General features: G+C 40.0%; 5 protein-coding genes across 8 annotated transcripts; 4 read left to right on the forward strand and 1 right to left on the reverse strand.

The window, feature by feature from the left end:
• The first annotated feature begins 142 nt into the window (after positions 1-142).
• On the forward strand, positions 143-3,208 carry tank (EI24 domain-containing protein tank). 3 transcript variants are annotated; one of them, XM_017151325.3, is made up of 5 exons: positions 143-292; positions 354-540; positions 617-915; positions 971-1,645; positions 2,287-3,208. In XM_017151325.3, exons 2-5 carry the CDS (start codon positions 526-528, stop codon positions 2,789-2,791), a joined length of 1,494 nt encoding a protein of 497 aa, XP_017006814.2. In that variant the 5' UTR covers positions 143-292; positions 354-525; the 3' UTR covers positions 2,792-3,208. The 3 variants fall into 3 exon arrangements, with proteins under 3 accessions (XP_017006814.2, XP_017006813.2, XP_017006817.2); XM_017151324.3 differs by having other exon boundaries at positions 145-296; positions 503-540; XM_017151328.3 differs by having other exon boundaries at positions 156-292; positions 503-540.
• Positions 3,209-3,922: 714 nt separating this feature from the next.
• Ir25a (ionotropic receptor 25a) lies at positions 3,923-10,026 on the forward strand. Of its 2 annotated transcripts, XM_017151323.3 has the most exons (9): positions 3,923-4,136; positions 4,942-5,091; positions 5,147-5,422; positions 5,807-6,245; positions 6,311-6,425; positions 6,499-6,744; positions 7,384-7,976; positions 8,486-9,001; positions 9,501-10,026. In XM_017151323.3, the coding sequence occupies exons 1-9, from the start codon at positions 4,022-4,024 to the stop codon at positions 9,892-9,894; spliced, it is 2,844 nt and encodes a 947-aa protein (XP_017006812.1). In that variant the 5' UTR covers positions 3,923-4,021; the 3' UTR covers positions 9,895-10,026. The 2 variants fall into 2 exon arrangements, with proteins under 2 accessions (XP_017006812.1, XP_070070474.1); XM_070214373.1 differs by lacking the exon at positions 3,923-4,136 and having other exon boundaries at positions 4,766-5,091.
• A 1,204-nt stretch (positions 10,027-11,230) lies between these two features.
• On the forward strand, positions 11,231-11,704 carry LOC123003174 (accessory gland protein Acp29AB-like). Its single transcript, XM_044394804.1, has one exon. The coding sequence runs from the start codon at positions 11,231-11,233 to the stop codon at positions 11,702-11,704; it is 474 nt and encodes a 157-aa protein (XP_044250739.1).
• Positions 11,705-12,197: 493 nt separating this feature from the next.
• On the forward strand, positions 12,198-13,633 carry Fnta (farnesyl transferase alpha). Its single transcript, XM_017151330.3, has 3 exons — positions 12,198-12,432; positions 12,503-12,863; positions 13,041-13,633. The coding sequence occupies exons 1-3, from the start codon at positions 12,294-12,296 to the stop codon at positions 13,537-13,539; spliced, it is 999 nt and encodes a 332-aa protein (XP_017006819.2). The 5' UTR covers positions 12,198-12,293; the 3' UTR covers positions 13,540-13,633.
• Positions 13,634-14,053: 420 nt separating this feature from the next.
• LOC108064011 (uncharacterized) lies at positions 14,054-22,043 on the reverse strand. The gene is made up of 5 exons (XM_017151329.3): positions 20,687-22,043; positions 18,141-18,244; positions 17,048-17,164; positions 16,512-16,987; positions 14,054-15,799 (listed from the first exon to the last, which is right to left on the reverse strand). The coding sequence occupies exons 2-5, from the start codon at positions 18,240-18,242 to the stop codon at positions 15,400-15,402; spliced, it is 1,095 nt and encodes a 364-aa protein (XP_017006818.1). The 5' UTR covers positions 18,243-18,244; positions 20,687-22,043; the 3' UTR covers positions 14,054-15,399.
• Between the last annotated feature and the right edge of the window lie 3,475 nt (positions 22,044-25,518).

Here is a 25,518-nt window from a genome sequence, read left to right on the forward strand (position 1 = left end):
TTGGAAATAATAATAGACAATAATCTCCCACAACATAAAATCCTAAGTTTTACTAGCTAAAAACAATTCAAGAAATTCTAATTAATAACGGTAACTATCGATCGATAGTTGGCAACATGGTCGCATCTCTAACCAGTGTTGACTAACGCCCGCTGCGCATCAGGTGGCAACCGTGTGCCTTTACACCAAGCAAAACAACTATTATTATTATTGAAATTCAGCACAAAGTTCAATGATTTTTAGGTCCTGCACACGCCCGCAATTCGATCAGCAACTGAAGTCCTAGCGATAAGTATGTAAGTGAGAGTCGTAAAGCAGACAATTTCAGCCGAAGCACCTGGTATTTTGTGCAGTGTAAAGGCGCCAACGATGTTTTGTCTTCGTCTCGCACCGAGCACAACGCAAATTTATTCAAAGACCCACTGCCACATTTTGATACGCTTCCGAGTAGCTAAACACGTTTCGTATGCTTGCATGTCCATTTCGTAATCCCCTTGACCAGGAACTAAGGTCTGTCCACGCGAGATGGCGGCGATAAAGGTGAGATTGAGATGGAGATTCCCCTTCCCATTTTCTAAATGCGTTGTAACTTTGTAACTTGGAAACCCAAAAACAGAACATCACCCTGGGCATTCTGTACGGCCTGTGGGACAGCATACGTGGCATGACTTTGGTCCTGCACATCGACGACGAGGTCAATCGCCAGAATGCCGAGCAGGAGCACCGCCAGCAGCTGCGACGCACCGACAAGGATCGCTACGAACGCGCCAGGAGATCCCCCTCGCCAGTTCCCAGCTCGGCGGCCGCCATGATCCGCGAGGAGTACGCCAAGCAGGCGGAGGAGAATGCCGACGAGCGGACGCTGGAGAAGATCCTGGGCAAGAAGCCCAGCGTCCAGGAGCAGCAGCCCCAGGGGTAGGTGATCAGTAGCTCCATCTATATACTTCAACTTAAATACTTAAATTCTTAGGGAGAAGAAGATCGCCAAGAAGCTGTTCAAGTGCTGCATGCTCAACGGAGGCTTCACCTGGCTGAGCATCGTCCTCTTCGAATCCGCTTTACTGCCCACGCTCAAATTCTGCCTGACCATCTTCTATGGCGCCCAGTCGGAAACCCTGCCCATCGTCTGGGGCTGGCTGCATCCCATCCTGTCGCTGCTCTTCGGCATGATGTGGGTGCTGCCCATCTTCATGCTCTCCAAGATTGTGAGCTCCTTGTGGTTCGCGGACATCGCCAATGCCGCGTATCGCGTGAGGAAGGGACGGCCGCAGCTGATACCCGGAATCAGCAAACTGGTGGCCGACTTTCTGTTCAGCATGGTGGTCCAGATGCTGTTCCTCGTCCAGAGCATGCTGGTCAATCTGGTGCCCGTGAAGTATGTGGGCTCCTCGCTGTGCTTTGTGCATCTGTGCCTGCTCTACTCGCTGTACTCCTTCGAGTACAAGTGGTTCAACATGGGCTGGGAGCTGCACCGACGGCTCACCTACATCGAGAAGAACTGGCCGTATTTCTTCGGCTTCGGCATACCGCTGACCGTGCTGACGAACCTCTCCAGCTCGGTGATCGTCAGCAGCTGCATCTTCTCCATCTTCTTCCCCCTCTTCATACTCAGCGGCAATGAGGCGAAGCCCATTGTGGACACCACGTAAGCGTTTTTGGTTTGGTAACACAGTCGAGCTTCGCTAAATCGAATTTGTCGTGGTAGAAGTTCAAGTTAAAATTTGTATAATGCTACTTTTAATTATCACGCTATTGCATTCCATAGTTTTACTATTCAATTTTTGTTTTATCGTAGTATGCCATGAAATTTCTGATTTGTTTTATGTTTTTCTAATTATTTTTGAATTGAATGAATGAATGAATAATTTTTATAATTTTTTTGAATTTGCCACATTTTTTTTGTGCCTTTTGAGAACAAAAAGTGGAAAATTCTTAAGAAATCAATGTTAACTGCTTAGTAAATCAAATTTAAGCAGATTTAATTACAAAATTATGGCCCTTTCTTCTTTAAAAGAAATTCAGAATTCAAGCCATTCATTCATTCAATTCTATTAAACTGTAAATAAAAATTCATTCAATTCTATTAAACTCAAAATTCTAATTAATTCCTGCATATAAAACAAAAAATTCAAAATAATTCATTGATTCCATTTATGCAGTGCTCTACTATTTATATACGATTTAAAACGTAATATTTTCCTTTGTGACCAGCACGTATCGATTTAGAGAGGCTCTTCTGTACCCCAGCTATAAATATAAATAACCACAAATTTGACTTCCGTCTAGTGAGATCTCGCTGCGTCTCTTCTCGCCGGTGGTCTTCATATCGAACCTCTGCTTCGGCGGCAATCCGTGGAGCAAGGCCAACCGGCTGAGTGCCATGCAGCGGCAGCAATACGAGCTGCAGCAGCGACAGCGTCTGCTCCAGCGGGACGAGCAGCTGCTCAAGCAGCGCAAGCAGCAGTATGTGCAACAGCAACGTTTGCAGCAGGAGCAGCTGATGCGACGGGATCGCTCGCATTCGCGATCGCAGACGCCGCAGCTGGGGCATCCGCATCGCTATGCCCAGGCACCGGTTTTCGATGCGGGACGCGTGCGCGACTCCTCCGCCTCGTCGACGCACAGCTCCAATTCGCCGAGCATCAATAGCCATCGGCCACCGCCTTATTACGGGAGCTCGCTGCGCGGAGCTGCGCCACTTGTGCCCACTCCTGTGCCCGGAGCACCCAGGGCTCCGCTCACCCCGCCCGTGATACGCCAGGAGTCGGGGCCCGATGACTGGAACTTGTGAGATTTATGCTTATATACACGCAACGTAGGCTTTAGCTATACATATATATATAATTCGATCTGTGTAATGTACGTATCATCTACCTATCTAACCATCGTGAACTGTGTAAGTTAAAGATAAATCCTAGGTCTACGCATAATGACAATGTTCGCTAGTCGACACCGCCACCAACACAACAACGCCCCGTTCGCATCGGGCATGACTATATATATAGAGACAAGGAGAGAGTGTGGCTATATCTGAAATGCGGCTCGCGCAACTGCTGCATAATCGTTTAGATGTTTATTTTAGGCGGCGTTTTTCTTTTAAATTTTTGCTCGTAGGGTGCAAGCTCTATACTAGAAATTACGTTGGGCGTAAAGTTCATTTAATGTATAATTAATCAAAAATAAAAATAATTTTGTACTTTCGTCAAAAGTTTGTTGTTGGCTGATTAAGCGTTATCAGCATGATTTGTCTGGGTTTGATTAGAAATAGTGTGAGTCAGAACTAATCGAATTTAAAGGGAGATAGAAAGCTTTAGTAATTAATTAGGGAATTTATAGATTTATTTTTGTTCTATTTATTTTATAGAAAAATAGTATTTATCAATTTTCAAATCAAAAATTCAGAAATTATTGTATTGTCTGGGTTTGATTAGAAATAGTGTGAGTCGGAACTAATCGAATTTAAAAGGAGATATGAAATTTAAGTAATTTATTAGGGAATTTATAGATTTTATATTTTCTATTTGTTTTCCATTTTTATTTTTCTGTTTATCAATTTTCAAATCTAAAATTCAAAAACATTGTAACCCCTTTTCCATAGTTTCTCCCTCCGCCTTTCCAATAATAATTTCATGTTGATTTGACAATATAACAAGCTTCTCAATACCTCATAATAACTAACCGACCGAATCCTCTTTCCGTAACCGCCACCAATTAACGCTTGAGTTCCAGCACGAACAATCGAATCAGGATATGTGTTCATGCTTGGATTGGGGTGATGGTGATTTTGATGGTGTGTTGAGGGTTTGTGGGCGATTACCCACCAAATTGATTATCACCAAGGTAACACCCATGTGTCCACACATTGTCGGTGCTGAAAGTGAAATTGTCAGTGGCACTGTAGGTTGTATCCTTTTTTAAAAGCGTAATTTCCTGCCCAGTCGCAGTTTGTTGTTCGTGCCGTGCGGTCAATTGTCAGCTCCTGAAATCCTGAATTGAAACCAATCTTTATGTGCAAATCAAAATGATTTTGGTGAACTTAAAGACTTCTCAAAAGGTTTGGCTGTTTGGAATTCTATGGTTATTGAGCGCCTTGACTTGGAAGATCGCTGCACAAACTACTCAAAACATCAATGTCTGTAAGTTGAGAGTCGATCGATCTGGATATAGAAAGGATGTAGAAGATATAAGTAGTGGTGTTATAGAGACTTGGTTTCGAAGTTCATATAAAGTTGCTAGCACTTATTTTTCGTATAAAATATCGGATGCATATCCTTTAAATAGATTTATTAATGAAATCTACATCATATTAACTTAAAAAGTTTACTATTGTCGTTATTAGAATTGTATTTTTTATATCGTTAAAAAGGTAATCTGCTGAAACATTGAAAAAAATACTTCAGGAATGATTTTAAATGTTTCAAATAAGCAAAAATTCAATAATTAATTAATTAAATTATTTTATTAATGAATTTTACATCATATTAATTAAACAAGTTGCATTTTTTCGAAAAAAATATTTATTTTTGATATTGTTTAAAAGGTAATTTGCTGAGACATTGAAAAAATTTTTCATGAATTATTTTTTAGGGAATTTAATTTTCTTTAATTTTGGTTACTACCTATTATAATATTAATAATTTCTTGCACCCATGGATCAAAACAAAATATAAGAGTTTTCTCCAAGAAAGAGATTTCTTCTCCAAGAATTTTACAAGATGGATTTTTTATTACATCTATAGTCTAAAGTTTTCCTTAATGCTCTTTGCTCAGTGCACTTTAAGTAAACTAATTAGATAAAAACTATGGAAAAAGATATGGGACGGGTGGATTATTCGGGTGGTGCCAGTCATAATGAGTTCTAGGGCAAGTAAACAAACGCAATGCCACGTAATGCTTTCGTCAAATGCAATTTAACCCACACAATCCGATCCTTTGGGATAGTGTTTATAAACGAGGTGGATAATGAACCGGCGGCCAAGGCGGTGGATGTGGCGATTACCTATTTGAAAAAGAATATACGATATGGACTCTCCGTACAGCTGGATTCTATTGAGGCGAATAAAACGGATGCCAAAGTGCTCCTGGAAGCCAGTGAGTTTTCTTAAGGATTATACCTGAATAATTTCTGATAACTTGACATCTCTAGTTTGTAATAAGTATGCGACAAGTATTGAGAAAAAACAGACGCCCCACTTGATCCTGGATACCACGAAATCGGGAATAGCCTCGGAAACGGTGAAGAGTTTCACCCAGGCTCTGGGTCTGCCCACCATTAGTGCCTCCTATGGCCAGGAGGGAGATTTGAGGCAGTGGCGTGACTTGGACGAGGCGAAGCAAAAGTATTTGCTGCAGGTAATGCCGCCGGCAGATATTATTCCCGAGGTTATCCGAAGTATAGTGAGGCATTTGAACATCACAAATGGTAAGAAGAATTTATTTTAGAATTTTCTATTAAATATTTGTGATATTATTTCCAATAAAATTAGCTTTTTTTATTCATTTTATGTTTCCAAAACTTGGAAATCAATGTTAAGTGTATAGTAAATAAAATTCAGGCAGATTTAATCACAAAAGTATGGCCCTTTCTTCTTCAAAAGAAATTTTCGTTTGATTTATTTCGGAATGCATGCCATTCATTCATTCAATTCTATTAAACTCAAAATTCAAATTCACTCAATTCTATTAAACTCAAAATTCAAATTCATTAAATTCTATTAAACTGAAAATTCAAAATAATTCATTGAATCCATTCATGCAGGGCTCTATTCCAAATCCTAATATAAATCAATTTCTATACCTTTATCAGCTGCCATTCTGTATGATGAGACCTTCGTTATGGATCACAAGTACAAGTCCCTGCTGCAGAATATCCAAACGCGTCATGTCATCACTGCGATAGCCAAGGATGGAAATCGCGAGCGCGAGGAGCAGATTGAAAAGCTGAGGAATCTGGACATAAATAACTTCTTTATACTGGGCAATCTGCAGTCGATTCGCATGGTCCTGGAATCCGTAAAGCCGGCTTATTTTGAACGTAACTTTGCCTGGCATGCCATCACTCAGAGCGAGGGAGAGATTAGCAGTCAGCGGGACAATGCGACCATCATGTTCCTGAAGCCCATGGCGTATACGCAATATCGGGATCGCTTGGGACTTCTAAGAACCACCTTTAATTTAAACGAGGAGCCCATGTTGTCGTCGGCTTTTTACTTTGATTTGGCACTCAGGAGTTTTCTCACCATCAAGTGGGTTATAAATATATATTTCTTTTTATTTTATATGTATAAACTTTCCTTTTTTTTTTGGATAGGGAAATGCTACAATCTGGAGCCTGGCCGAAGGACATGGAGTACCTGAACTGCGATGATTTCCAAGGCGGCAATACACCCCAGAGAAACGTGGATCTTCGGGAATATTTCACCAAGGTTGGCTTTACCCATTTGTACAACAAATTAGGGTTGATTACTCACTTGTCCGCTTTTGTTGTTCGCTCCATAGATTAGCGAGCCGACATCCTACGGAACCTTCGATCTCGTCACGCAACCCAGGCAGCCCTTCAACGGCTACAGCTACATGAAATTCGAAATGGACATAAACGTGCTTCAGATTCGTGGCGGGAGTTCCGTGAACAGCAAATCGATTGGCACCTGGGCAGCCGGCCTGGACTCGCCCCTCATCGTCAAGGATGAGGAGCAGATGAGGAATCTAACCGCGGACACGGTCTATCGAATCTTCACTGTTTTGGTGGGTCAAGATAGGGGCTTAAGGAGGATGTTTTGAAAATATTAAAAATAGGGATTATAATATTTCTTTAATTATTTTGTAGTTTTTTATTGAGTTTTCAGTTCTCTTTTTGCTTTAAACCTGATTTTTCACCTTCTCGACTTTGTAATTAACTTTAAAATATTAAAACTATCATAATAAAGATAAAATCGCTTTTTATTATATAAAAGTTAGTGTTGTTTTAGTCACAAAGTCAATAAATAAGTCCATTAAAGTATTCGTTTTATTTTACAGCTCCCTTCATTTATTTCGTTTTCAGTACCGTTATTTTGTTCCAAACATAATATTTTACTTCGCTACATTATAATTAACTTTAAAATATTAATGACAAGTTTATGTGGTTTTAGCAGGGACCGTAAATAACAGTTATTTGAGACTTTTATTTGTTCAATTTTTTATCAACAATTTTTTTCGTTTTCAGTACCGTTTTTTTTTTTGTGCCAAACTTAATAATTAACCTTCTCGACTTTGTAATTAACTTTTTAATATTAAAGACATCATAATTAAGCTAAAATTACTTAAGTTTATATTGTTTTAGTCACAAAGTAAATATATTATATTTCAAAATTAAAATATTAATGTATTATTTCTATTTTACAGCAAGCTCCCTTTATTATGCGCGATGAGACGGCCCCGAAGGGATACAAAGGATACTGCATAGATCTGATCAATGAGATAGCCGATATAGTCCACTTTGACTACACTATTCAGGAGGTGGAGGATGGGAAATTCGGCAACATGGACGAAAAGGGCGAATGGAATGGGATTGTCAAAAAGTTGATTGATAAGCAGGCGGATATTGGCCTTGGCAGCATGTCTGTGATGGCCGAACGGGAGATTGTGATTGACTTTACGGTTCCGTATTACGATCTAGTAGGTATCACCATCATGATGCAGCGACCCAGCTCGCCCAGTTCGCTGTTCAAGTTCCTCACTGTTCTGGAGACGAATGTGTGGCTCTGCATCCTGGCCGCCTACTTCTTCACCAGCTTTCTCATGTGGATCTTCGATCGCTGGAGCCCGTATAGTTACCAGAATAACCGCGAGAAATACAAGGATGACGAGGAGAAGCGGGAGTTTAATCTCAAGGAGTGCCTCTGGTTCTGCATGACTTCGCTGACTCCTCAGGGAGGTGGCGAGGCTCCTAAGAATCTCTCTGGACGTCTGGTGGCCGCCACTTGGTGGTTGTTCGGGTGGGTTTTCTATATGATATTTGTCTATTTTTGGTCAGATTTTTACCAAAACTTTTAGGTAGTTCTCATATTTTTAAATATAATAAATTTAGCTGCATATCGGAAATATGCCAAATATATGCAAAAAATATGCCAAAAATGTGCAAATAATATATGCAAAATAAGCAAAATATATGCAAGCAAAGTTTAAGCAATATAAAACAATATTTTTCAACCTAAAATAAATGGCCAAAGAGAATTTTGTCAAGTAAAGTAAACCAAAATATATGCAAAAAATGAGCAAAAAATGTGAAAAACATGTGCAAAAAATATGCAAAAATTATATGCATAAAATATATGCAAACAAAATTGTTTAAAAGCAATATAAAACAATATTTTTCGGCTGTAAATCAATCGCCAAAGAGAATTTTGTCAAGTAAAGTGAATCAAGTGAAAAAGTTAAAATGCCGAAATTATAATTACAATTTATAATGTATTTAAATTAATAATTAATTTTTTCTATCCCTAAGCTTCATCATCATTGCCTCCTACACGGCCAACTTGGCTGCCTTTTTGACCGTCTCCCGTTTGGATACGCCCGTCGAAAGTTTGGATGACCTGGCCAAGCAGTACAAGATCTTGTATGCTCCCCTGAACGGCTCATCGGCGATGACATATTTCGAGCGTATGGCCAATATAGAGCAGATGTTCTACGAGATCTGGAAGGATCTGTCGCTGAATGACTCACTCACTCCGCTGGAGCGCTCCAAGCTGGCCGTTTGGGATTATCCGGTGAGCGATAAGTACACCAAAATGTGGCAGGCCATGCAGGAGGCGTCGCTACCAGCCACCCTCGATGAGGCGGTGGCCAGGGTCCGCAATTCCACGGCAGCCACGGGATTCGCCTTCCTGGGCGATGCCACCGATATTCGCTACCTGCAGTTGACCAACTGCGATTTGCAGGTAGTGGGCGAGGAGTTTTCCAGGAAACCCTATGCCATTGCCGTCCAGCAGGGCTCACATCTCAAGGATCAGTTCAATAATGCGTGAGTAGAAAGGTTATAAAGATATCCATAGTTATAACCTTACCTTTCCTTACGCCCAAAAAAAAAAATAGTCATAGAAACGAATCTATTGTTACATGAGTTCTACACTATTGAGTGTCAAATTTGCATCAATAAGATCAGTATTAAATAAGTACTCTTTAAAGTATTAAATTAAAACTTTCGGTATAGAAATGAAACTACAAAATATTAACTTTATACTATTTCTTATGCAATGAATTCAAAGGGACTGTCCATATATTACGTAATCATCTAGGGGGGGTGCAAATTTTTTTGTTTTGTATGAAGAATTGATTTAATGGGGGGGGGGGGTTTAAAAATAGCCGAAATTGTGATTACGTAATATATAGACAGCCCCTAATGAGTATAGAATTTGTACTATTTAGTATTAGGTTAATACAACTTTTCTATCCTTCATCTAGTATATTTTTAATACAACGCTTAGAGAGTTAACACTTTTGATTTTTTTTTTTGGGTGTAGCATCCTGACCCTGCTCAATAAAAGACAGCTGGAGAAGCTCAAGGAGAAGTGGTGGAAGAACGACGAAGCTCAGGCCAAATGCGAGAAGCCGGAGGATCAATCGGATGGCATTTCTATCCAGAACATTGGCGGCGTCTTCATTGTGATCTTCGTGGGCATCGGAATGGCCTGCATTACGCTGGTCTTTGAGTACTGGTGGTATAGATACCGCAAGAACCCGCGGATCATCGACGTGGCCGAGGCCCATGGCGATCGATCGGATGGTAAGGATCATCCTGGCAAAATGGCCGATGGAGTGATTCTGGGCAATTCGGGCGAGAAGTTCGAGAAATCAAATGCTGCACTGCGTCCGCGCTTTAACCAGTATCCGGCCACATTCAAGCCACGTTTCTAGTTTAACTCTGTTTGGCGATGTATCGAATATTATGGTAAAACGTGCACTGGGATGTCTACGTCTAGTATTTAAGAAATTTTAAGACACTTTGTGCACTTTTATTCAAATCGTAATAAATGTTTTAACAAAGATCAGTACCTAGTTACTAAATTGGCTTAAGAATTTATTATTTTCATCTGAATAAGCCGGACTTCATTTAGAAAGAAAATCCTTTAAAATTTTGGTAAAAGCTTTTACTATTAAATATAATAGCTTTTGCATTACTTCTAAATATTAAAGGTTATCTAGGGTCAAACAAGAATTTTCGTCATCGGTTTTAGAGACCCTTTTAAAAGCACGGAAATAAGTGATTGATAAAAACTCATGGGAAAAGTAACAAAGCAAATCTCCCTCATATTTCAGTTGCTTTTCTAAGCCAAGCTTAATCGGATTGTCGTTTATGTAATTTAAATTTTAAAATGCTCAAGTTCGTGGCAGTTCTTTTCTTCGTATTAATGACTGGTAGTTGTAATGGATCACTGGCTAGACCCCGGATAAGTGCGAGTCCTGAAAGTCAATCTGAGGACCAAGAAAAGATGAAGTATATTATGCCTAGGTTCCAATTGATTGACAACAGGATGTTCTATATTCAACACATTACTCGAAAAAATTGGACTAGTGCTGCCAATTACTGTCGGGAAACTGGTGGACATCTGGCCTCGATTAAAAACGCAGAGGAGCTCGGCGCCATCGTATCCAATTTGTGGAGTATTTATGGCTACTGGCTGGGAGTCAACGATCACGACGTAAAGGGAGACTTTGTATCATTGGCCTCTGGAAAGCCCGCCTTTTTGAAGTGGCATTGGAATCAGCCCTCTCACTATCTAAACCTAGAGAACTGCGTTGAAATTTTTAGATACAGAACCGACCAAATGTCGTTGAATGATTGTGAGTTAGAAAAACCTTTCATTTGCCAAAAAGATGATGAAGTTTAGTTAAAAAAAAAAAACAATTTCCACTGAATAAAAAATAATTTAATTTTAAATAAATAAATTATTTCAATAAAAATAAAACACTTGTTTAAAATATATAATTTTGAAAATTAAATTGTTTTTATTGTATTGTAGGTTCTAGATTAATTCAAGAAAGCTTTATTTTTGGTTGCCCCTTATCAACATTATTATGTGATTCAAAACCTGAGCACCATTAGTTCCAAATAAAAAGGAATTTACGTCATCGGCTTTAAAAAGTCTTTTAATCTCGAATATACGTGATTGATAAGCCCAAGTATAAAGTATCATATTTCAGTAGCTTTTCTAAACCCAGCTTAATCGCATTGTCGTAAATTTAACTTAAAATGCTCAAGTACGCAGCCGTTCTGTTCTTCGTTTTAATGACTGCTAGTCGTTGTGGATCTTTGGCAGGACCTCGAATAAAGTTTCATCACACGTATGGGTTCGATATGATCGGCTCCAGATGGTTCTATATCGAACACAATAATAGCAAAAATTGGACTAGTGCTGCCTCTTACTGTCGCGAGATCGGTGGACATCTGGCCGCGATTAAAAACGAAGAGGAGTTACTCGAGATCAGACGTTTTCTCAGGAATGATGGTGGCTACTGGCTGGGCATCAACGACCACGATGTAAAGGGAAACTTTGTGTCTTTGGCCTCTGGAAAACCAGCATTTTTGAAGTTGCATTGGACTTCTTCTTACTATTACAATGAACAAAGCTGCGTTGAAATTTTTAAATTCGAAACCGACGATATGCTGATGATAATGTGTTCCCATGAAAGACACTTCATTTGCCAATGGGATAATGAAGTTTAGAAAAAAATATCCATACAAAATTCACTATTCCAATTGTCAATGTTTCATTTTGGTGTTTAAATAAATAAATTTGAAGAATATGACTACATAACTTGTTTATTGCGCTGTTGAATTCTGATTTAAAAAATAGTACATTTTTAATACAAAGTCTGCACTTTTGTATATACCTACTGATTTTAAAATTATTTTATTTTGCGTCCTTTTTTATTGTATTTTAATAGGGGTTCCCGGCTTTAAATATTTTTATTTGATAATGTAAAAAATAATACTTAAAGAAAATGTTTACAATGGTAATAACCTTTTTTCACATATGTTATGTGCATCACATGTGCATGCTTTACAATTAATTATAAACATTAATGGTTTGAATTTGATAAAAAAAAATTATTAAAAACCGTTAAAAAGTGTGCTTAATTCGAATTTGTAGTATTTAAGTTTTTTAGTATTAAAATAAAGCTTGTTAAAAAACACATACCAAATTTTCAACACTATTTTACAACACTGTCGCTTCCAGCCCTGGTTCTATAAAAAATCAACATAAAATTCCACCCGCAAACGCGCCCAACAGTTTTGTTTTCAATTAACCGCGATGGGGGACAGTTCGGATGAGGAATACTTGGGCAATGATTGGCTGCCGTACAGCGAGCGCTCCGACTGGGAGGATGTGGAGCCCCTCGCCCAGGACGACGGCCCCAATCCGGTGGTCTCCATTGCCTACAGCCAAAAGTGTGAGTAATGCAGGCGGCATTATCTTTGGCCAGTCCACCATATCTAAGTACATATATCCACTTTCCTTAGTCCGCGAGGTTTTCGACTACATGCGAGCCGTAATTGCGCACGGCGAGAAGAGCCAGCGCGCCCTGGACCTCACCACGGATGCACTGCGTCTGAATCCGGCCAACTACACCGTTTGGCAGTACAGACGCGACATCCTGCGCGAACTGAAGGCCGATCTGAATGCGGAACTGGACTATCTGAGCGAGGTGATTGGCCAGAACTCGAAGAACTACCAGGTGTGGCACCACCGACGCGTCATCGTCGAAATGCTGAACGATCCCAGCAACGAACTGGAGCTCACGGAGAATGCACTGGTCAACGATGGCGATGCCAAGAACTACCACGCATGGCAGCATCGCCAGTGGGCCATAAAAAGCTTCAAGTGAGTGGGAATAGGAAGTTTATAGCACATAGGTTCTATTACAACAGATCTACATATATAAAATCATTGAAATTTGGCCGAAAATTGCTTTAAAAAGTCATGTATTGTCTGTTTTATTAGTTATTTTATTAACATAAATGATTAAGCTTTAATAAATTCTTACCATTGTAATTCCAGACTCTACGACGACGAACTGAACTTTGTGGATCGTCTGATCTGCGAGGATCAGCGCAACAATTCGGCCTGGAACCAGCGCTTCTTCGTCATCAAGCACTTTGGCTTCACACCGGACTTAATACAGCGCGAGCTGACCTACACGATGAACCGCATTCGGATTATCAAGAACAACGAGAGCGCCTGGAACTACTTGGTGGGAGTGATGCGACAGGGCGACAGTGGAAAAGCAGGACTGAACAGCTACCCAGAGGTGGTGGCCTTCGTGGAGGAGATCTACCAGGCTGGCAATCGATCGCCCTATCTGCTGGCCTTCCTCATCGATCTGTACCAGGAGCAGGCACTCCAACTGAAGGCTGGCGATAACGATCAGCTAGCAAGGAAGGTGTACGGCCTGTGCGAGGACATGGCCACCAAACACGATGTGATCCGTCGAAAGTACTGGCAGTATGTGGCCACCCATCTGAAGAACCAGCTGAGCAAAGTTCAGGAGGAGCAGTAGTCCAGGTCCGAAATTCATTTTTGCTTAGTTTTAAACCACATACGACGTACTTAGGCCTTCTTTATACATAAATAAAATTAAATTTACCAGTCGAGCGAGTGTCGAGAATGTTGCAAAACCCAACCTAGACATTGCCACATGTCATCATTGTGTTTGCGGCATCTGTCCCGCTTTGTTTATCTAAGTGAGCTGTTGTGTTTGTACACGTAAATTTCATTAACAATGAGCAGATAATTTTAGCGCAGTGTCTACGCCAGCTGAGGCCATTCAGCCGCCGTTTAAGTGAGCTCGTAAATTATGGAAATAATTTAATGCTTTTAATGCTAGGCTTTAGGAAGAGCTTCTGTTGTTTGTGTGCAAATAAATGTGGGAATATTTGGACAGAAATGTGAGAAGCGTAGCAAATATTTTAGAAAATATAATGGCATTTTCTAGAGTAGATTTTTCTCTCCAGTTATCTTGGTTACTGGAAAATCGTTATCTTTTTCGTCAGAGACAGGAAGAACCTTCGGTGTGCTGTCTCAATATTGTTATTTATTTAAATTTGCTTCTTTTAGTTTTTCGTTTTCTCATTGGTTTTTAGTTCGAGTACATACAATATAGCAGTTGTAATATATAACTTTTTCATTAAATTTGATTTTCTTGCATATATATTGAGATTCGGTTTTTGCATTTTTATAATAGAAAACCTCCAAAGATGACTCCAAACTGGACCAAAATCATCTATAAGGAAGGAGTGGGAATCGGGTTGGGGAATATGTACTTAAAATGAAGCAGAAGACATCTTTGGCGTGTTTTTTATTTTGTTTCGGTTTTTAGTTCAGCTAAATAGGAGCAAAATCATTGAGTACTCGTTTGCATAGTTTGATAAAATTTCGTAATAATAAAATATATATTTATTTTGTATTTTTGTTTGGTTTTCGCTTCGTTTCGTATTTTTTTTTTGGATTTGGGTATATATATAAATTTGAAAAAAGCCTATAAATCCAAATTTAGTTGGTACAGGACCATTTAAAATCAAAGCACTTCATTTGGGTCATCGAAAGTATTCAATATTATTTGAAAAATATATATGTAGTATTCTGAAACGGTTTCTTTAAAAAGAGGAAAGTGTGCAAAGCTCTGTTCCATGGCCCAAGCGAGAGATTTGTTTGTTTGTTTTTCGGTAGCAAAGACCGTTGATTCGAGATTGTTATCCTGTTCAGAGATTTTGCGTGGAGAGCCAGAAGAGAGAAGTAGTTTGTGTGTGTTTTTTGTTTAGTTCGTTTAACAATTTGATATATAGAGTTAATATATATAATAGTTTTAATAAATTGATGCGCTCCCTTCTATTTATTTTTCTTTTTGAGCCATTCTGTTTGTGTTTCTTGTTTCGTTCTTGGAGTTCATTTTTGTAAAAGCATTTTTAGCAAAAAATTAAAAATTCTCTCTGTACTCGGTTCCCGTTTAAAATGTCTGACTTCAGCGCTCGCTCTTGATCGATTAAACCCCCCTCGTTAATGTTTAGTTCTTGTCATCGAATCCTAATCAATACCCATATAAAATAAATCCCTTGATTCTGGCCGAAAATTCGCGTTCTCCGATAACCGACGACGACGTCGCGTTTCTGTGTGAGGAAGCTTTATATACCATCTATAAATATACTCGTACAATTTCTTGGTTTTCATTTTCTCGTTAATATAATTGTTTAAAAAATCAACGCCACTTGATGTGTGCCATGTCCTGTCTGTCCTAAAGAGTCCTAAAAGGTGCTTACAGCTTTAAGCATAAGTTTAGCGTAGGCGTAGCGCTCCGATCGATCTCGTATCTGGTATCCTGGCATCTGTCATCTATCATCCGGTATCCCTAACCCAGCCTGGCCTACTTGTCCTCCCCGATGCCCTCGTCGGTTGTGGTCTTGCGCTCCCTCGCCTCGTCGCCGCTGATATCACATTTTTCAGCCAACATATCCTCGATTCCCTCGTCCACCGTCTGGCTCTCGCCGGGCACATGCTTGCGCCGCAGCTTGGTCACCACCACGCACTCGCCCTGCGGCAGCGGCGGAAACTTTCCGTAGGACGTGTTGCCGATGGTTCCCACGGTGCTGTCCTCGTAGCAGTCCGGCGTCATCCGCACGCGGCACGTCTCGAAGGCCTTCTCGTAGCCCAGCTTGGTGTACAGACTGCGGGACGCATCGTTCCCGGGACGTATCACAACGAAGGGCGTGTAGCCGCGCTCGATCACCAGTTGGGTCAGCGACTTGGCCAGACGGATTCCATAGCTGTGGGGTAAGAAATGTATTATTAAATAAGTAAATCCACAGAATCTACACTTTATAACAAGTCAAAAGTTTTGACTTGGTCTGAAGAATTCGCGATCTCATTATGTTGAAGAATTACTGTGTACAAGTACAAATTGCAACCTTTAAAATTCCAACAAAAGAGACTTAAGACTTATATATTTTCAATCACCAAATAAAATTTATTTAATGATTTATTTAATAACTTCTCATAAGAGTTACTTTTATTTTTTCAGTCAAAAATAACTGTTATTTTTAGATTTTTATTATAAAAGTCATGAATAAAAGTTACGGAGGACTTTTATATTTTTGGCCAAAAAATAACTGATGTTCTCTGACTTTTAATTTAAAAGTTTGAAATAACAGTTACCTCATGGCTTATAAATAAAAGGTGTTGAATAACGATTAATCGATGTCTTTTAAAGTAAAACTTATAATTACTAATACTTTCGGATATCAAAAGGTGACCCAGAATTACTGTATATTTCACTGTATTCGATAAAAGAATATTTTCAAACTTTGGAAAACATTTTGTCAATAGGTTTTAATAGATTTTACTTAAAAAGAAATAAAAATTTCGCCTAAAAAGGTTATGCGAAACATCTACTTTAAATTTAATAATTTTCTGGGTCACCTAGGACTAAATTCCGCCTTGGAAAAATGGAAAATCCCCCTCTACTTTAGGTCTACCTACCCCATGCGCCTGAAGTCTGGACGTGTTTGCATTGAGAACATGGCGCCGTAATATGAGTGGACCATCCAGGCGGCAAGCTCACCGGTTTCCTTGCGAAAGATGCCCAAGCCGGGGAGCTTGCGCACGAGGATGTCGAACAGCTGGACGCACTCGATTTCGTTGGCAGGATATAGATCATGGATGCCCTGCACGTTGTCCAGGTTCAGCAGACGCATCTCCGCGTCCTCCGGCAGCGGCTCCAGCTCCAAGTCGGCGTTCAGCTTGTTGCACACGTAGATATCACCACTGAGTCGTTCCATCACACCGAACTTGGAGTAGAAGTCATCCAGGCGATTCATAATGGCGATGTGCGTAAAGTTCAGGTACATAGGCTTCTGCCAATCTATAAGTACATCTTCGGTGCGCAGCAAATCGACATGCTCGATGTGTGCGGATGGACAAAATATGCCAAGAGTTTGGTATATATTGTTGTGCGGCTAAATAAATATTTAAAATTATTTTATTAGGGTCTTAAATATAATAAATTCTATACTCACCGCAAGCGTGCATCCTGGGAAATGGAGAATTATCGGTTTGTCGGGCCAATCTTTAGCAACATAAAACTTAAAATCCCAAATACGATCATTCAGGTACGTTTTTATGGTTTGATGAAACTGCAAATAGAATTGGATATTATAAAATGTAATAAAATGTTAGCTTTTTTAAAATCATTAGCAACATGAAACTTAAAATCCTGGTACGACATTATGATTTGATGAAACTGAAATTAAAAAGGAATATAGTTTAAATAAAGATTGTTTTTTAATGTTTTGAATGGTTTAAGGCTCAATTTTGATGTGCTTTTGTAAAACCAGTTTTAAGATCTGTAAGTTCTTTTCTTGTGGGGCTCGGGAAGTAGAAATAAGTGATCTTTATTTGTGAATATGTTTCATTAAAAAACTTGTGTCAAACTTCCCAAACATAAAGTTTTAATAGGCCGAAGTAGTTTTGTATATCTGGACTTTATGGTTCGAACGAATTTTATTATAATATATTTTTTAAAATTCGTGCTGAAAAGCAGTAAATGTGAAACGTAATTAATTAAGTTAAGGTACTTTAGATTCTTTCTTTAAGCACTCCCCATATTTAACAATCATAAAACACATGCCATTTAAGTTTTTCCCCAGCAGTTGGCATCGCATTCCCAGAGCTGTTGGTAACCGCCCCGGGAAAAAAGTTGCTCGCTAAAAATCGAAACTTTGAGCAACTCCAGTGGTGGCCAAATCCTTGAGGTCGGTGCCAAGCCATAGATATATAGCCAACGGAAGTATAAAAGCACGTGATGTTCGGGGCGGAATGGCATTAAAAATTGAACAAAAATACAAGTGTAAACAGTGAAAACAGGTCAACAGAAAAATGCGAGCCCGGCTTTGATGGTTTGAGATTGCATGACTTGTGGTCTCGGTCTCGGTATTTGTAACGCCTCCCGACTACAAAAGACCCCCTTTTTCCCCCCGAACTGCAGGTAATTGTTGGTAAATTATCTGAGAATTGGGCGTGGCAACTGGGGAATATCTTGGTACAACTTTCAGGGGAAAATAAAGATGCAAAAAATAAAAACAGAGGAGTGTTAGAATTTCTTATACGCACCTTTAATGATTCCGGCAGATAGCGTTCTAAAGTTACCAAAATTTCTGGAAGCTCTGATTCATGCACCAAACGAAAGTGTTTACCTTCAGGAATGATTTCCATTTCTGTAACGAAAATAAAGCCAGGTTAACCTTTTGTGTAATGTCCAATTACCTCATGTTTGAGGCTATGTATGTATGTATGTTTCTTTCGGTAATGCTTGTATATTTAGAATCCCTATACGTCCATCAAGGTCTCACGTTTTGGCCTCTTTCAAGGCCAAAGCTCAACAATGGAAAAGTTTGAAAAGCAAGAGTCACCAGAGTGGGAGTCCAAAGGAACCAAAGCACACACGTCCGGATGTGGAGGATGCTCTGCCGCAAATGGTTTAACGGAATACGGATTGGCTTCCCATATCCATCGAAAGCTAGGGCCCCTGGCTACTTAGCCATTCAAATTGGTTGTGCATCGGAAGGACATCGGCAATTGAGCCAAATTAGCAGGAAAGTGCAATGCCAAAACAGGTAATCACCATCAAAATTTGCCCGATAATCAATTTGATTCGATTAACTAAAATTTTGATCAATTACCGTCATTAATTGATGACTTGATTGGACTGGAGTTATTTGCTTTTTGATGGAATTTAAGCAGGTTCGTTATATATATTTTAAGGTATTTTGTAATATAATGTTTTTTTAGTTACTGACCTCTTAACTTATAATAGCAATTTATTATTTTAGAATACCGAAAATATTATCTTAATCTGTCAGGGTAAAAACTTTCCCTGTACACAAATTTTTATGTGTAAAACCCATTTGCAGCTTAATTTGTGTTTTCTTGTTTTTATCGCAAGATTGATGGCCGTTGTGATTGATTGACGAATGCGCCAAATATCATTATCCTTCACTCGCCCATGGCATGTGCCACTCCCCCTCTGCAAACCGCCCTCCTCGGCAGGGGTTACTATGACTATTTATTGCAGTTATTTGTGTGCCCAAAACGAATGTAATAATGGGGCACATGCTGGCTGGAATTAGTATTAGTCATGTTGTACATAACCCAAGGTGGAAGGATGCAGGGCGTGACTATGGAGGAGTACGAGGACTAGACTACTGGCCAAGATATGCCACGTATCCACATCACGTCTGATTCGGCTCAGACGGTGCTAAACACTTGGGTCTCTTAGCAAAATCAATATCAGACTTGAGCATTTGCTATTCCTGCTGACAGCATTCTTAATCCACAGAAAAAAACGTATACTGTGCAAAAAAAAAATGGTAGTGAATTAAAATAAACTTTAAAGATCTTAAAGTAGTATCATATCGTATAAATTAATTGTTTTATTAATTGCCTTCAATTCTTTAACAAGAGACTAGAAATCTTTAGAAATTTTCTATTTCTATTTTCAGTTCTTCGACAGACCTTTCTTGAATTTCATCTATAGAATTTAGTTCTTATTTATCACTTTAATCTTCTTTCCAATATAATACTATTCCCCTGTGAACTTTCCGAGTTGCACAACTAAAAAATAGAGAAGCAGGGTGGTTGCCTTAGAATGATGGGTCTGATATGACCGTTTTTGTTGATTTTATGGATAAAAATACCGTTGACATTTCACAGCGACACCGCCGCGGGGTTCGAAATGCAGACGCGACACCGCAGGTGCCGACATCGCAAATCCCGAGCCCTTTCTTCTCTATAAGTAGTACGGGCTACCCCCGCCCACATCCGCCCACGCCTGCTCCTTTACCTGTGGCATGCTATCGCACTTGTCAGCCAATTTATTTCGGTTACGTTTGCTCTTTTTTTCGGCCTAATTATTGAGTTGCCATATGGCTGTGATGCGTTAAATTTTAATACCCTGTCCGGAAGGGCATCATGAATTGGTCATGAGTTGGCTTCCCTTGAATTCCGATGGGATGGGATCGGAATTAGGGTGAAACGCGTCGAAAGTGAAAGGAGCGGGGATGAAATTTTTGGCAAATTCCAGGAATAAGGAATTTGCAAACACAGAAGGATCGACAAATAAGGCAAGAAGAGAATCGGAAGATGGTCTGAATAAATCACAGGAGATTCAGGTAAAAATAAGTTAAGATGTATACAAGGATAATAAAAGAAAAGTAATAAGAAATAAAAGAAAATGTAAGGTAGAATGAAATTAAATAGGATACAGTTTTGACAAAATGTAAGGAATAATGGGAATCTAAGGATTATATGGGAACAGTTAAGAAAATCCGCAGTAGTTCGGTTTGTTAGGATACAAAAGTTAGGATACAGGGTTTGTATATTTTACAATCTATTTGCATTATTATTAATGATACGATCACATCGAGAAACGAATTTCTATGAACCCTTGGCGGCTGATTACAGATGCGATTTCTTGAGGCGCATCCACGCTAATTGACATGCACATGTGCACTTTCAGGAATGGCGCACAGAAAAGTTAGCGACATGTTCTCAATTAAAATGAAAAAATCAGATAGCTTCCCAGAAAAATGTGCATAGGATAGGGCACAATCCCCCACACACAAAATCGGCACAATGTTTTGCCTATGAAGTGCACTTACAAAAAATATTAATTCCGTTGACCTTGTGTGAATTTGAGGCTGCCTTGGCTGGTGGTGCGGCTTCTGCTTCTGTTTCTGCTGTTTGGTGGTTGTGGTGGTGGTGCTGCTGCTTTTGCTTTTGCGGTTTTCGACTTTATCCTTGAGGCGTGTCAGCTTTGCGTGTGCGATATATATTTATATTTATTTTCTACGCTCACCGAATTATTTGTGATTTATGTTTGGAAATTTATAAAATTAATTTGGTTTTTGTTTTCGTCAGTTATTTGTTGGTTTTGAAAAAGTGCAGTATGAAAATAATTATTTGTTGTTTATTAATTTTTGTTTTCTTTTGTTTTTTATATGCAAATCACAGATGTCTTTATTAGAAAAATTTAGTTATTATTATTAGGCTGTTTAGTTGATAGTTTTGTTGTTATACTTTTGGAAATTCTGGAAGTTCTTTTTCGATTTTTTCTTGCTGCTGCTTTTGGTTAGGCCTCTTTTGAATGGAGATGTCGGCAGGCTGTGATTGATTTTTTCTGTCGATTGATTAACTGAGTGGGCCTAACTCGATGGACGCGACTGTTGTGGGCTGCCTGCGCCTCTGAATTTACAGTTAGTTCTCCGCTCCTCTGCGTCCCCTCTTTTTGCTCCTCTTTCTAGCTTCTCGCTTTTAGCCCCCGTTGCACCTCCACCACTGATGGCCTAACCAGGCGGCGTCTCTGCGCTTTTTACCGTTAACGTCCAGGCGATTCTCCGCCTCTATTTGTGTGTGTGGCGTGTGTGTGCTACGCGCGTGAGTGTGTGTGCATGGCGTTTTGAGAGGTGGGCGGCGGGAAGAAGGGGGGTCGGCTTTGGAGTTTTGCAACCGATTATTATTCTCGGTGATTCGCTCTTCGAGACGCGTCTATTCGTTGCAATTTGTGTATTTTAACAGAAAATTGATTTTCCTCTGTGGGCTGTCCTGATTTCAGCTTCCTCTCGTCCTGTGTGGGCTGCTAAATCCTGGTGGCGCCCTCAGTTTTGATTTACTTCAGTTCAGTTTTCTATATTTGTGATTTTTTTTTGTCGTCGTTTTTTGGCCACACACAACCAAGGACACTCACGCACACACACACACCGACACACGCACCCACAACGGTACACGCACAGTGGAATCGAATTTGAGTTCGAATAATTCGATTGCGTCTGGCTTGGGAACTTTTTGCATCAACTGTGCCTATGGACTGCTTGCTGTTGCGTTGCCACTGCTGCTGCTGCTGCTGCTGTGTTGCTGCTCCAATTCGCTGGTGCTGCCTTCGCCTTGGATGGATTCTCCTCGGGCTGCGTTGGTTCTCTGCCTTGATGTCCACTGCGAAAACCGAACTGAACTGACTGGCTGACGACGACGAACTGATTTCGGAGCAGCCAGGAGCAGCAGCCACGAAAGCGCCGCAGCAGCAACAGCAGCAGCGCAGCAGATGTTGCTGTTTTCGCCGCAGCCTGTAGTTGTTGTTGTTGTCCCTGCCCCACAGTGGGCAGACTTCTGTACTTCTTTCAAGGTTCTAGAGGGCTCTCGAATTTATTTTTAGTTTTAGCTCTAAGGATTCGTCTATGCCTAATTAAAAAAAAATAAAAAAAAGGATACACAAAGGGTATACCATTTATCTAGATATTTTTAATTAATAAATTTTAAAATAACATTGTGTCCTGCTGGAATTTAGTATGTAACTATATTTTTATTAAAACTTAAAAAATACTTTCATCTTTTTAATAGAAATTTATATTTTACGAAGTATATTACCAAAGGATCTCAATTGTAACCTTCCATTAAAAATGTGAACGAATGGTTTTGAAACCACTGTGCATCGCTTGCAAATTCGAGAACGAAGGAAACTGCAACGTGGCAGCGACTTCGTCATTTTTCGCCTCGTGAATTTGTTCTCTCGCGCTCTAGGCCCCCTTTCTCACCCTTTTTAATTCGCTCATCTCTCTCTCTCTTGGGTGCACCAGGAAAAATGATTGCAATCCGAAGAAAAGTAGTTGCTCACAATCGATGCATTTTAGCGTGAATCACTCAACATTTTTTTGATAAATGTCGGTCCCAAGAAATAAATTTACCTAATGTTTTGATTCTACTATAGTATCTAACAGAAATAAGTTTAAGTGCCCCATGAAGTATGCAATACTTTTAAATATACATTTTTTTATGAAGACCTACTAGTTACGACTTAAAATTAAATAAAAATAAATATCCGCGTGTTGACACTCCCTAACATTTCTCTCAGTGCCTGCTGGCTGTGTCCGCTCGTCCTCTTTTGCTGTTTACCTCCCACTGCCGCCTTGCATTTGTGTTGGTACTGTCTCTCCCGTGTCGGTGTTCCACATCCATCCCCATCTTTGTGCGCGAGAGCGAGCGAGAACACGCGACCAAAAAGCCGACCATTCCCTTCGACTCACTCCAACTCCTTGAAGAGTCGGATGAGGAGTTTGGCTTTTGTTTTGCACGTTGCCATTGCCATTGCCCAGCGGTAACTGTACACCGTGCCGGATTGGGATATGCGTTTTCAAAACACATTAGCGGCAACAAAAGCAACAAAGGAATAAAACGAAAAAAACGGTGGAAAATGGCCACGGCGTCAGCGCAATACGTATACGCCACGTAGCGCCGCCACTTTTTGGAGCACGTGTCACCAAAGCCGGTCTCTCTCTCACTCTTTCTCTCTGTCTCTCTGCATCCGGCGGCCTGTTGTTTTTGTAAACAAACAATCAGCCGCTCAGCTGTGAGGACGAAGAACCGTTGTTTCCTTGCCCTGCCGAAAAAAATCCATTTTAATCGCCACCATTTGGAGTGATATGCCAACCGAAATCCGGTCGACTTGACCGGAAAGCCATACGGCGCATCAAGGTCGCGTGTGCAATTGACATTTTTATTGGCATTAAGTGGTGCAGGGACTAGTTTCGGTTTTAGTAGTTCTAGTAATTAAGGCAGACATGAAGACGCGCCAAAAAACAACGCCCAGAGTGCTAGGACTTCCAAGTGCACTTAAAAAAATCAAGTTCCTAAATAGAATCCTAGATTTGAATAAGGAACCAAAGGATAGTGGTCGAAATAATACTTGATATTTTTGATAGCCTACTTTTTAAAGCAACAGATCTTGAATTCCATTACGAAGAATGCGCAATAAATGTTTATAGTTTTTTCAAAAACATATCCTGCACTTTTCTTTCGGTGCTTTCGAGTTGCGACATGCCACATGCATCATGAATCACGCAAATTCGAGGCACGCAAAGACAATGACGCCAGCCCCCCGCCTGCCACGCCCCTTTTCGCACCACTCGCTTGGTGTCGAGGACGCATAACTCCGGCGTTTGTAATCAGGGTCGTCATCGCGAAACTATAGTTATAATAGATACAAAAACTTACCCTCGCTGTTGGCATTTCCAAGGAAACTTTGGTCGTAAAAGCCGGAATAACAGTTAGCATTCATACCGCCCTTTAAAGTCTATGGCATTTAGTCAGGTGCCCAAAGACGTAGCGAGGGGGGATAAATTGGAATTGGAATTCGGATCCCGGCAGTGAAGTGCCGACAGCCGTTTGACAGTAAAACTCTGGCCTTGGGGCATCTATTAAAATTTATATGCAACCGAAACTGGAACTGGACGCCACCAGACAAGATACACACTGTACGGAAAAGAGGGATCCCCATAACCATACGATGTAAATTGATATTCATTTAACTATTATTGCTTAAATGGGCTTAAAACGGAAGTGAAATGCTGTACCAAATGACTAATCCATGTGCACAGAAAGAAAAAAAAACCGACATTTAAAAAAAATGTTTGAAAATTTTAGATATTAAGGTCGTGTGTTAAATATCCTGGCTAATTGTCTTTCATAAATCTCACATCTGTTTTGCGTTGAAAATTTATATTTTTAAAAATAAAAATTAAACATTATTAAATATAATTAAACATTTTATAAGAATGTTGAAAGATTTTAGATATTAAGGCCATGTGTTAAATATTCCAGCAAATTTTCTGCTATAAATCTCACATCTGTTACAATTTTGGGTTGAAAATGTATTTTTACAAAAATATTATTAAAATTTATAAAAATACATTTTCAACCTTTGAATACCATCTTTCAATTTATATTTTTATAAAAATTAAGGCAGAAATTTAAACAAATATTAAACGAAAGCTTAAATATTTTTCTCAGTGCCCTTTGGTTTAGGGGCTTTCCGCGAACTGCGGTGTTGACAAACTGTTCGCAGAGTTTTTGGCTTCGTCGGCATTGCTTTGGCGACTTGGCGCCTCGTCCTTGGCATGAAGTTCGGCGCTGGCCTTTAATTAGCTTTACTCGGATTACTCATACGCCGTGGGGTCTGGGGCGGTTGATGGCTATGGGTGATGGGTTCTGGGTGCCGGTGCCGAGCCGGGATCCATTGTTTCAGCACTGGCATGCGGATGTGGTTGGGCTGGTCAAACGTGCATGTCGGGCACGTGTTCGGTTCGGGTTAAAGTTAAAGCGAGCGCTCTTAATGTCAGGGTCAATGCAGAATGCAGGGGTCTTGCATGTGGGGCCGATTGAGTTGAGTTTGGTAGCCCCAAAGACCACTTCCCCACCACAGTCCAATATTTGAGGCGTATAATAGCACTGACGTTGCATAAATCAAAATATATAGTATGCATTCAAAAAACCAGCGAAACAAAAGTTGAGTTTACAATGTGTGTTGTTTGTTGCTCGAGAGATACAATATTTATTCAAAAGCAATTGGCCGGGCGCTTCTGTCGGCGACAGCTGCACACTCGGGGGACACTTTTGTCACACACACGTGGCCAAAAGGACAATATAGTACATAATGAGTACT

This window comes from Drosophila takahashii, chromosome 2L (genome assembly GCF_030179915.1).
Source record: "Drosophila takahashii strain IR98-3 E-12201 chromosome 2L, DtakHiC1v2, whole genome shotgun sequence".
Taxonomy (NCBI): Eukaryota; Metazoa; Arthropoda; class Insecta; order Diptera; family Drosophilidae; genus Drosophila; species Drosophila takahashii.